The sequence below is a fragment of the Macrotis lagotis genome, chromosome 4, assembly GCF_037893015.1.
Source record: "Macrotis lagotis isolate mMagLag1 chromosome 4, bilby.v1.9.chrom.fasta, whole genome shotgun sequence".
Classification (NCBI taxonomy): domain Eukaryota; kingdom Metazoa; phylum Chordata; class Mammalia; order Peramelemorphia; family Peramelidae; genus Macrotis; species Macrotis lagotis.
The window spans coordinates 150,534,771-150,547,308 of record NC_133661.1 but is presented as its reverse complement, the minus strand read 5'-3'; the positions used below and the strand labels follow the sequence as shown (position 1 = coordinate 150,547,308).

The window sequence follows — 12,538 nt, the reverse complement described above, 5'->3', positions numbered from 1 at the left end:
ACTATCACTTTTCTTTTTAAATTAAAATTAGAAAGGAAGGGCTCTGGCTAGAAGAACCATAAACAAAAGAAGAACCAAGAACAAAAAAGGCAAAACATTAACTCAAATTGTAAAATTTCTTCTTCTCTGGGAGAGATTGTCCAGATTCCAGATTTAAAAAAACTCAATACTATTGCCAAAAAAAGGGACAATACCTCAATTAACAAGCTATGCTTTTAAAAAAATATAAAAAACAGCATTTTATATCTTTACTGGAGTTTAAAGAGCAGATGATATTATTTCTAGAGTTATTTTTATATTAGTATTTTACTGACATCCATAAAAACCCTCTTTTCAATGACCCAAGAAAGAGCAACATATCAACTCTTTTGGGTCAATGCAAAAATCGTTGATATTTCATCCATACAAAACGGCTTGGCACTTAAAAACAAAGGGGAGATATAACTAGCTTGCTGGTAATAGGACAATGTCAGGAATGAAAAAAAAGAAATAAATTTTACTTTCAAAGTTCTAATTTTCTAATAGTTTTAAAAGGTAGGAAACAAGATTTATAAAAAATAGTTGCTCTTAATTAAGTGAATGTCCTTCAATTGGGGAATGGCTTAACAAACTGTGGTATATGTATGTGATGGAACACTATTGTGCTATTAGAAACCAGGAGGGATGGAAACTCAGGGAAGCCTGGAAGGATTTGCATGAACTGATGCTGAGCGAGATGAGCAGAACCAGAAGAACACTGTACACCCTAACAGCAACATGAGGGCGATGATCAACCTTGATGGACGCCCTCATTCCATCAGTGCAACAATCAGGGACAATTTGGGGCTGTCTGCAATGGATAATGTCATCTGTATCCAGAGAGAGAAATGTTGTGTTTGAACAAAGACCAAGGACCATTACCTTTAATTTAGGGAAAAAAATGCTATTTTATTGTCTGATCTTACTATCTCTTATACTTTATTTTTCTTCCTTAAGGATGTGATTTCTCTCTGATCACATTCAACTTAGATCAATGTATTCCATAGAAACAATGTAAAGACTAACAGACTGCCTTCTGTGGGGAGAGGGAAGAAAGATTCAGGGGAAAAATTGTAAAACTCAAAATAAATAAAATCCTTCTAAAAACAATTGCTGCTCTTAGATAGTGAAAGCTAACATTCTCTCCATCCCACTCTGCAACATTCCAATTTTAAGCAGGGGGAAAAAAAATCAACTTTTAATGGTCATACTATAAAATTTTAGAATATTGCAAAGGCAACTCCTTAACCCAATGACAGCAAATGAAGAACCTCTCTACCTAAATACAAAAAGTATAATCATGGATTTTCACTTTTGACTCAGTATCACAAAAATTCAGAAAATCCAAGAGGATAGGATATTTTCCAGATCAAAATGAAGAAAGACAATAGGGCATAATGAACAAATTTTAACTGGTTTCAACTCTTCCTGCAGTGCAAGAAAACTACGTCTCTAGATTTGGACCTCTTTGGAATTCTTTGAGGTTAAATTCTTTTTGACCTGTTCAAACATGGGACTCAAGATTTTTTTTAGGTTTTTGCAAGGCAATGGGATTAAGTGACTTGCCCAAGGTCATACAACTAAACAATTATTAAGTTTCTGAGTTCGGATTTGAACTCAGGTCCTCCTGATTCCAAGCCCCATGCTCTATTTACTGTGCCACTTAGTTGCCGCCCACCCCAGGGACTCTAAGATTTGAAATAAATTAGAAACTGCATATTTCTGGTATCCCTGATGGAAGTTTGAAATCTTTCATTACAAAATCACTGCAAAAAATACTCAAATTAAATGAAGAGACTGAGATTTAACTATAGGATAATCTAGGTCTCACATAGTCTGTAGGTTAAGGAATAAGATTTTATGATTTCCAAAATGACTAACATTTATATATAATGCTGAGAGAAGGAGAATGAGAAAAGGAGAATCCCAAATAAATCCCCTGTGGCAAGAAGCAGTTTTTCAGTTTTAGTCAGTGATCAAACTGCTCAGCCAATAAATAGAAAATGTCAAAGGAATAGCAAAAACAGATACAGCTTACACATGGGGTGTTTATTTTACATCGAAAGAAAGAGCTTCTGTACAATAGAAGGCACAGTGAGAGCCTTGCCTTGAGGCAGGATGCTAAAGGAAGACAGAATCAAGGTCAGCTGGAGGAAGGACAATAAACCTGAGAAAAACTGCAGAGCTCAGACAGGTGGAACATCCAGCTTGAAGAAGGAGTCTTGAAAGAGGTGAAGCAAAGAAATTTATCTGCATGAAGATAAAAAGATGGGAGGGGAGAAAGAAAAGTGGCACAATGGAAAAAAAAGAAAAACAAAAAAATAGCAATAATAATGACAGAACTCAGCATGCAGTGTCAGTTACATGTTTGGCAGAATTCACAGCAGCGTTCTAACACAGATTCAAAACTGTTCTAAAGATCCTCCCTGTTGTTAAATTTTTAAGTTAGGAAGGTTATAGAACATGATATTCTTAGAATGTTAAAACCATCCTTAGAATTTGAAGGCAGAAAAGTTATAATTGAGATGCTGCTATAGTGTGTAAGCCAGTTTTAGTAATATTTAGGTCTATACATCCATTCAATCATTGAATGTCAGGAATTATCCAGTTTAATGCTTTCAATTTTACAGAAGGAAACAGACTTAGAGATGCAACTAATTTTTTTAAAGTCACATAGCTAGCCAATAGGTAGTGGCTTGAATCCAGGCCTTTTGTCATTATACTTTGCAGCCTCCCCTTTCATGAGACAGGTGAAGCTCTTAGAATGTGAGATCATGTGTTTCTCTAGCCCAACCCTTTCAAACCATATAGATGTGTAAACTAAAGCCAAGAAAAGTGGAGTGATCGGCCTGGGGAATCATGGCCAATCAGTGGCAGAGATAAATCTTAGAACCTAGACCAATATTCTTTTCATTGTGTACAAATGCCTTTTAGAAGGTTATTTATATTGGTGGTGGGGTCCTGACCAATATAGAAAGCATAATACACAAATTGAGTTACTATATTTATTTCTTCTTCCTCTTTGAAGGATTTTAATTTTGATATATAAATGTAATGGAGGCTACTTCAATCTTTTAAAAACATGATTCAATTTAGAAACCTAGGAAGTTGAGTTAAAACTCTTTAAATTTTTATGTCAAAATTCAATTTGTGAGTTAAAAGAATCTCATGCAATGCCATAGAGTGGATAAAAAATTAGATTTAAAGTTAGAGCAACAGACTTGGAATCCTGATTTGCTTAGTCGTGTGACATTAGGCAAGTCACTGCCCATACCTCAAACCTCTATTTGTCCATCTGTAAAATGTAGGGCTTGAACTAGATGATTTGCTAAGGTTCCTTCCAGTTCTAAATTCTATGACCTCCATATTAACATTTTTCTCCTTTTTTTTTTGTAATGTGTCATCATTCCAAAAAAAATATTATGCTCTTATTTTTCCTTCTATTCTTGGAAAATTACTCATAAATATAACTGTTTTTAGAGCTTAATTTATGAGATAAACCTTGTTCAATGAATTCACCTCAATTTTTAAAAATGCCAACAGCTTGTTGCTGAAAAGCAAAAAGTAAGGTTAAACTTCTTGCAGTAAAACTATAACTAGAAGAAAATGCCCTCTGACCTAATTACATTAACCTTTGTTATTAAAGAACAATACTGATATAAGCCTTCTAAATTTATGTAAACAAACAGAAGCAATGCAAGAAGGGATTTAAGCAAAATCACTTGAGGCTTGCAGATGAGATAGGGATTTATGGAGAAACAAAGCAAAGGGCTAGCAGTAAGCTTGCACCAATAGGAATTCACAGAAGCCAGGCAGGCAGAGGAGGTCATTTACATTGAAGTCATGTCATTGAGAGCGTGGTCCAGCTCTTCACTGATTGCTTTGTACTTCAGCTTCTGAGCATACAGCTCATCTACGACCATGGAAGTGGAAGGCAGAGATGCAAGGGCGTGGTAGGTGGAGGGTGATCAGATGGAGAGTGAAGAAGGTAGCATGGAGACCATCCAGAAACAGCAGCAAGAAAAAGGCAATGCATGAAGGAAGGGGAGGCAGCAGATGACCGGAAGAGGAAAATTATTTAAAATAAAAACAACAAAGAACAACAAATAATCATTAGAAAATGAAATGAGAATGGCTTGATGTGATAAATCATAATCAAACATGGTATCAGTAAGCCTTCTATGAAAAGAAAACAAAAAAGTATACTGGGTAGATAGTGGGAACATTCTTTTATAGTGCTGTATTTTTAATTACATTGAAATAATTTACCAATCTGCAGTCAAAAACACTGGTAGAGAGATTTCCAAGGCTAATGCTTACAGTTTCTCATTCTTATCTGGCCCTCACCATACCTGAAAGTCACCAATTTTCTGAATGAACTGGAGTTATGCGGACATGAATTTCTTGAAGTGCTATTTAAGCGACCTTTCTTTCTGCCCATTTTCTTGTCTGTCCAAACCCATTGGGCATCAGTCCTGCTTCAGAAGGATGGAATGTACTCGGCAACTCAAACTTTCAGTCTGCTACTTTTTGCCTGGATGAAGCTTTCTCAATGTTTGGGTCTAGATCATTTTGCAACTGTCACTTTTTTCTGCTTCATTGACTTGCTATACTTTTATCTGTCCTATCCTCTGTTTCAACTGTCTACTTTTCTCTTCCCAAGACTCCTAGATTCATTTTCTAACTCTGTCTTTATTCCTCTCTTCATACATACATACATACATACATACATACATACGGGCACACACATACATATACTAATGTACATAAAAGATTTAAAGCTGACTCATCATCTTTCAGATCAACATCAACTTTCCATACAGAGAAAATAAACAGTTCTAAGAGAATTCAGAGTAAGCAGATCTAAAAGTTTAAAGGCAATAAGTCTGAAAATATTAGGAGAAAAAGTGTAGCAAGAGCAAAATAACTGCCCACCTAAACAATGAATTAAGGTTGACAAATTTGTGCTAGAAAGAAATTTTTACCAAGTCAACTTTTAGCTGAAAAGATGAACACTCCCCCCACACCCACCTCTTACTCAAGTATGAAGTGAAAAAGCCCCTAATAAAGTCTTACCTTCTAAGTCATCAATGCTCTTTTCCAATTTGGTTACTGACCTCTCAGCAAATTCAGCTCGAGTCTCAGCCTAGAATAATTCAGTTCATTTAAGTTAATAAAGCTTAGCATTCATGTAGTTGCAAAAATGGGGCTAGCTAGAATATGATTATCAAGCAACATAATGTTGGATATAAAGGTGTTAGCCAGTATCATATACAATTTTAGGGTGATCACTGATAGCAGGACAGCACATGGACTCTAAGGATGCTCTATAAATATGATTAGAGATGGACTCTTAAGTCATGGGCACATGTTTTTAGGTTTTACAACCTTAAAATGAAAGTTTAATGCCTACACATCTCCATTTAAAAGTTCAGTCAATAAACTCTGTTCCTATTTTTACCTCTTTCAGTTTGTCAGAAAGGACCTTGATTTCCTCTTCATATTTGTCTTCCTTTTGTGAGTACTGTAGGTAGAAAGATAATTCCATGTCAGGCCAAAGTTCACTATAAACTTGTATTTTCCCCATATGTAGAACCACACCCCTCCTCTCCCTCAAAGCTATTATGAATAATTGAACTTCAGATACCAAGAGCAGACTGAAAACAAAATCTTTCCTTGAGCCACTCTGTATTACATGGAAAACATGAAATTTAAAGTAAAATTCTTTACTGAATGTCACAAATCTAACTTAATATTTTCACCTGAAAAAAGTATCAGTCCCCTAGTGGTAGACTCAGATTTAGTAATTTCCTAAAACACTGACTGAATTGTTGCTTTAAGTCTTTGGGGACAAAGAGAAATGTGGGGCTACTGTTATGAATAATTTTTTAAAAAATGCTTTCCCCCCACATCATGCTTCTGGCCTACCTTCTCAGCCTGAGCCTCCAGTGACTTCAGGTTGTTCGTCACAGTTTTCAACTCTTCTTCAAGCTCGGCACATTTGCTATTATTTCAGAACAGAGGCAGGAAGGGTAGGTAGAGAGGGCAGGAGATCAAATCAAGCCAAAGAAAGGATAGAGGGAGAAAAAAAGGAGACGGAGAAAAATGAAAATTGAGTTCTAGAGACAAAGAGCAGCCTTAAAGTAGCCAAACCATCACGGATTAAAATGCTTGGATTCTTCAAAGTCATTCAATGGCCCCCAACTTGGGAACAAAAGCAAGGTGGGGCTTAAGTGTGAAATAATTAAAATAGCTTTTAATTGTAATGACTTGGCTTCTTTTATGCTGCACCAAAGATTGTTTATGAAGGAAAAATAAAGAATCAAAAAAGGACCAAAAAGAAAGCACTTTAAAGCAAGATATAAGAGACAGCAAAGGTGTAGTGGAAGTGAAGTCATTACTACCAAATGAACCAGGAGGCGATGAAAGCTGAAAGATTGTTGGGTGGCAGTTAAACCTAAGAACCATACAATAGCCATCAGTACCTTATCCTCTGCAGCCATTAATGCTTTCAAAGTCTGATCCATAATTCTTAATTGTTCTTCCAGCTGTCGGACTTGGCTGTTAGTGAACACATGAAATGCACAAGGCCATTCACAAAATCAGTGTGCAAGTAATGCATGCAGTGATCTATGCAGTCACACAGACACCCCACACGCATGTCCTCCTGGGTTCCACGCTCATGGTTCTTCCCAGTTAAATGAGCAAACAGGGAGCTTCGAGCTGAAAACAAGTCAACGTGTAACTGCCAGTAGGTCATGCTGTTTAGTCGCTGCTTGGCAGCACCCCACACACACATCCTGGTGGCACTGGGGTCACTCACCCTTCTGAGAGCTCAGCACGCTCTTCTGCACGCTCCAGGTCGCTCTCAATGATGACCAGTTTCCGGGCCACCTGTGGCAAGACAAACCCATACCCCCCACATACACATCAGGTCATGTACAAAACCAGGTGGCAGAAGGTCCCTGGTGACCAGTGCTTCATAATGAGTGGAGGTCAGGGATAATTCTTTCTTCTCTGACTAGAAAGAAGTAATGCATTTCCACTTGGCATTCCTTATTCAAAATAAAAAAACACCAGAGGCTTCTTTCTGTTTATGATTAAAGGCTCTTAATTTTTAAGCATCTAGGTAAAGCATCTTAGGTAAAACTTGGGTAATTACAGAGCAGACAGCTCAATATGGGGTGGGCAAGAGGGACATCAAATTCGAATACTGAAAGCAGATAATGTGGAAGCTCTAAGTTATGCATTTCCTGTAGACTAACTTGGTCTAGAAGATCAAAATACTGAACTCGCCCAAAGACAGCCAGACAATTCTAACCTATGCCTAATATTTTCCTTGAAAAGGAATTTCTTGCTTGGTTTTCTAGAGAGTTGATCAAGAATGAAGAGAAAATAACAAAAGGGATCATTGGGTGTCTTAATGTACAAGTTAAATGAGAAGTTACATCTGTGTGTGCTAGAAGACAGGAATCTAGTCAGGTGATACTTGCAAGGAAATAGAAATAATGTGTTCTGGGAACTGGTATTAAATAGAAAAATTAGGCTCAAAAATTAAGCTACTTCAGACTCCTCATGATAAAAAAGCAATAATTGATTTAAAAACAAGGGAAATACCAAGAATACAGTGGAATCATTTTATAAAACATTGGCCAATGGAATTTTTAAATGTACACACATAAATTTTATGGGACATGATTTGGCCCATACAGTTATAATATTGTCTCATCAAACTTGACAGTAAGACCCTATAGTGTAAATAAACTAAATTTATTCAATAAGGGATTGGGGATGATGGAGGAGAGGGAAGGAGGATAGGTAAAAATGGGATTGTCTGGTTGTCATCTGTCCATGGGATAGTCATTTACATGCTGTTTTATGACTAGACACATCAGGTGAAGTATAGATGAAGTGGAAGAGAAGTTGTTGTTCTCATTTCTTATATATGGTGATTTCTTTCATAGGATTCAGGATTCCCAAAAGATTTCTTAATAGATATTATTACATGGGATGGGATTCTCTAATAAGGGTTAAAATTTCCACTAATGATCACCTAATGGAATACAAAAAAAAATACTCAAGATATTACTATAAATAAATAATTTGTGCTTTTTAAAAGTCCCACAGACTTGAGTCTCATGTTATTCCTCAAGAAAAGCAAACCAGTTCCCTGGTAAACTCAAGGTTCTTTGTCATTGTCAGAAAATTCGGAGGCCACCCACCCTACGATGTATCTCAGTAGACACTGACCTCTTCATACTTGCGGTCAGCATCCTCAGCAATGTGCTTAGCCTCTTTAAGTTGAATCTCCTGAATTTCCATTTTTTCCTCATCCTTTTGGGCTCTGCTTTCAATGACCTTCATTCCTCTGAGAGAAAAGACAAGTAAAGGAAACTTCAGATTTAGATCAAATTGACCAGGCATTTAGAATTAATGTGTCAAGATTACCATGCCTAAACGCAAAATATATAGATGATGGGAAGATATATTTTACTTCTTAAATGTGTACTGGGGTCAGTCCTGGTGGAACATGCACAAAATCACTAATACTAGGGAGACTGAGGTTGTAATGGGCTAAACTGATTGAAGGAGGTAGCAACTCACTGACAAAACACAACGCTGAAGGGAATTAGGGTAAGGTGCCCTCATTCTACTAGATAGGCCATCATGTAGTGGAATCTCTTTAGAATGGTCACGTTAAAAAAAAAAGACCAACACCAGTTTTTATATACTCCGTATAAAACAGATGTTTGCTAAATGTAATTGTTAGGGACCATTATGTGGTTTACAGGCTATACAAATCTGTGTAAAAATAAGTCATACTGCAGTAGGGGATCTTTTAAAAAATTTTGATCTGATCTATAATTTCATCTATATGTATAGATTAGCATCCACTCTACAATTTATATTGACTGGGGAAACTGAGGAAGTTATAGGATTTGAGACTTGAACTCAGATTTTCCTGACTTGGAGGTCAGCTCTCTATTCATTATGCTACACTGTTTGGTGAGTCTTAGTATGAAAAAAGACCAGGGTTCTATCAGGTATAAGTTCAGTAAATCATGTTGCATCCTAGAAACCCCTATAAAATAAAGGAATTATACTAGTTCATTTCTGACCTTCTAAAGCCCTCAATAAAATACATACAATCTCTAAACAAATTAATTTATCAGCTTTGTTTCTTCTCAGACATAAGCATGGCTATTCAAGAGTTAACTATCTATGAATGTCACCCCCTCTCTTGGAAAAAAACTAAATGTAACTATTTTAAATACATCTAATCACTTTAGGAGCCTAAACAATGAGAAATAATCTTTAAATGAGGCAGTGGCTATAGCTGGAATGTAAAGATAATAGAATTTTAAAAAATCCAGAGCCCATCCATGCTGCCCTATTAGGAAAGAGACCTGTGATAAAAAAAAAAACTTGGATTAGATGTTCCTACCTTTCACTCTCATCTGCTGCCTTTTCAGCCTCCTCCAATTTCTGCAGGGCAGTTGCCAAGCGCTCCTGAGCTCTGTCCAACTCTTCCTCAACCAGCTGGATGCGTCTGTTCAAAGAAGCTACATCAGCTTCAGCCTAGGCAAGGGATGAAGAACTATATGACTACAAAGGTAGAGAAAACATTTAAGAGACCATCTACATTGAAGCAGTAATTTTAGAACTGAATTGTAGGCTGACCAGGTAGTTGGTAGTTATAATACAAAATCTTTTTAACTTCATTGGATAACCATCAGGTTTTATAGAATATTTGTAACTAAAATAGGTGTATGCCTAGATCTACAGATGTAATTTTAAAATAAGAACTAATTGCTTCACTTTACAGCTAAACTGACTAATTTTTAATAAAAGTGGAGTTCAATAAAATAACTAGGGGCAGATGGACAGAATTATGAAACACAAAAAGCCAAGGCTTCTCCTGGTTAAAGAGCTCAACATCTGATGTCACTTACAAAGAGCCATTTTTCTCCCTATTTCACTAATGGGAAGTTTAGGCATGGAAAGAAGAGAAATAACTTACCTATTAACCATACAAACATCAGGAATAGCACCCAAGAGTGACAATCCTCCCTTCTTCTGGTCAGCCTCCTGAAAAAGGGCTATTTCCTTTTTGAAGGGACCAGAATTAATCTTTATTTTCAAATTCAAGAACCTAGACTACACACCCACACACTACCAAAATGGAGGAGAGTAACTGCTTTAAAAAAGAAAATTGTTCTTTGAAAGTACTGTTTAAATTTAATTAAAAAAAACAATGACACTCATATCTTAAAAATTAAATCTTTCATTCTCACAGGTTCTGCTGTATAAGCAGATGGCAATTGCACACTGTTGAAATGACTGGACATAAAAATCATAGAATTTTGAAACTTAAGGAGATAATCTAGTCCAATGTCTGATTTTTAAGGATAAAGACATATGAAGTCCAGTAGAAAGAACACTGGTTTTTCAAATCGGAGGACCTGGGTTTGGATGCCACCTTTGATTCTTACCATCCATGTGACTTTGGCTAAATCACTTAACACTCCTTGAGAGTTGTAAAATGAGGTGGGCTGCTGGATTTCATGTTACATTCCTATACTCCTTTCTACCAAGGGAGATTGAGGCTCAGGGGGTTCCTAGAGTTTGGGACTTCTGAGTTGCAAAGCTAAAGTCAATCTAGTGTCAGCATTACTCTGGCACCTAATCTGATTAGTCCTCAGGAAGTGGGAAGGACAGACCACCAATCTGCCTGAGGAAAGGAGAGACTGAATAGGTCAAAGCTCTTTTGCCTATTGTTAATCACACCTGTGAATGGTTGGCTGGTAGCTTCACTTGCAACCTCAATAAGAAAAAAACTGTTTCCAAAAAAAAAAGGAATCAGCCTAGATTGAAGTTCTAAACCTGGGATTTGGGAATTAAAAAAAAAATTTTTTTGGATAACTATTTTCATATAATTATTTCTTTTAAAAACCATATTTATTTAATTTTAAGCATTTAAAAAGCAATATTTTGAGAAAAACATCCATAGATTTTTTTAGACTGCCTAAGGGACAATTTAAAACCTCTGTCCAGATGGTTTCTTATTTCTAGAGCAATAATATTAGCTAGTAGTAACAGTAGTATAGTAGTAAACCAAAAATGTCTTCTGAGTTCAAATTCAGTGTTCTACTTTGTGATTCTGCTTCCCAGCATCAACAGAATGATTTCATAAAGCTAATGGGGACAGTATGTTATCAAAATGTAAATCTACATGAATTGATCAGCTCTGATTTAACTGAATTTGTTCACTTTGGTGAGTGGGAGAAAGATATAGAGTGGGAAGCGCTATATTTGATAAATCTCACCTTTGTATTTAACTTGGGGTCAACTAAGAAGAACCCAGTGATTGCCACTAACAGTCTCTTAGCAGAGAATGCTAAAAATTTCAAAGCAGTTAGAATGCAAAATACTGCTAAATAATGGATCTATAAAACAATTAAAATTTTTTGATAATTGAATCGAACACGATTTTTCCTAAGAGCCCATTGAAAATTAATTACAAAGTAAAGACTGCTTTAGGAAGTTTCAAATGACTAAGGAGAAAGTCATCTTCTCAAATACTATGTTTTTGCATATTATCTCAGATATGAAACTGCTTTCCTGGCACTTAAATTGTTGCTTTCAAGAATTCAGAAATTTAGTCATTTGCATGAGTATTTAGCTTGAGGAGAATGTTTTGGTTTCTTAACTATTTTAATATTCATGAACCTGAAGAAATGGAAATCACAGACTTTTCCTCACTGTTTTACATATATATTATCTCAACAATTTAGATGATGTGAGGTTCTAGCATGAATTCTTATTTTTTTTAAAAAAATCACAGTATGTATTTAAGAATAAATTCAGCTTCCTATAAGGGACTCTATTATTGTTTTTCTAGTTCGAATTTATGAACCTCTTCAGTTCAATAAGCAATTACTAAGTGACTACTATGTACAAAAACACTGTGCTACTTGCTATAAAGGGTTTGGATTGGATCAGAAATTTATAACCCCAGAGTCTGAATTTTTTAAAATATATTTTGGTAACTAATTCAAAGTTAATAGTTTCCTTGATAATCTTGTGCATTTCATTTCATACACTGAAATACAATAATTATTCTCATATAAAGTCCAAAGTTTTATCAAACTCTCAAAGGGATCCATGTCACAAAGATTAAGAACCCATGAATTAGATGATTTATAGGAAATGAAGGCAGAAGGGACAGCTAGGGGGCATAGTGGATAGAGCACTGGCTCTGGAGTCAGGAGGACTAGCTCAAATCCAGCTTCAGACACTTAATAATTGCCTAGCTGTGTGACCTTGGACAAGTCACTTAACCCCACACCTTAAATAAATAATAAAAAAATTTTTTAAAAAGGAAATGAAGACAAGGAAATATTACCAGATTGCAACCTGAGACGTCAGAGAAGAAAATATGAAAAAAATAGTTTAGACCTTCATACATTCAGATTTTTGAAAACACACAGACTCTGGTTATTTAAGTTGTGTTAGATTT

General features: G+C 35.8%; 1 protein-coding gene across 29 annotated transcripts in view; it reads right to left on the bottom strand.

The window, feature by feature from the left end:
• Nucleotides 1-12,538, bottom strand: part of TPM1 (tropomyosin 1) — a 31,563-nt gene that overhangs the window by 5,446 nt on the left and 13,579 nt on the right. For 7 of the 29 annotated variants that reach the window (XM_074234328.1, XM_074234322.1, XM_074234310.1 and 4 more), the window contains 6 exons: nt 9,464-9,597; nt 8,269-8,386; nt 6,842-6,912; nt 5,947-6,022; nt 5,480-5,542; nt 5,095-5,164 (listed from right to left, as the gene is read on the bottom strand). In XM_074234328.1, the coding sequence (XP_074090429.1) occupies nt 5,095-5,164; nt 5,480-5,542; nt 5,947-6,022; nt 6,842-6,912; nt 8,269-8,386; nt 9,464-9,597 (532 nt within the window). Of the gene's footprint in view, nt 1-2,046; nt 2,269-3,848; nt 3,932-5,094; nt 5,165-5,479; nt 5,543-5,946; nt 6,023-6,503; nt 6,580-6,841; nt 6,913-8,268; nt 8,387-9,463; nt 9,598-12,538 lie in introns of those variants that run through there. The other 22 variants (XM_074234326.1, XM_074234315.1, XM_074234327.1 and 19 more) reach the window with 7 other exon arrangements.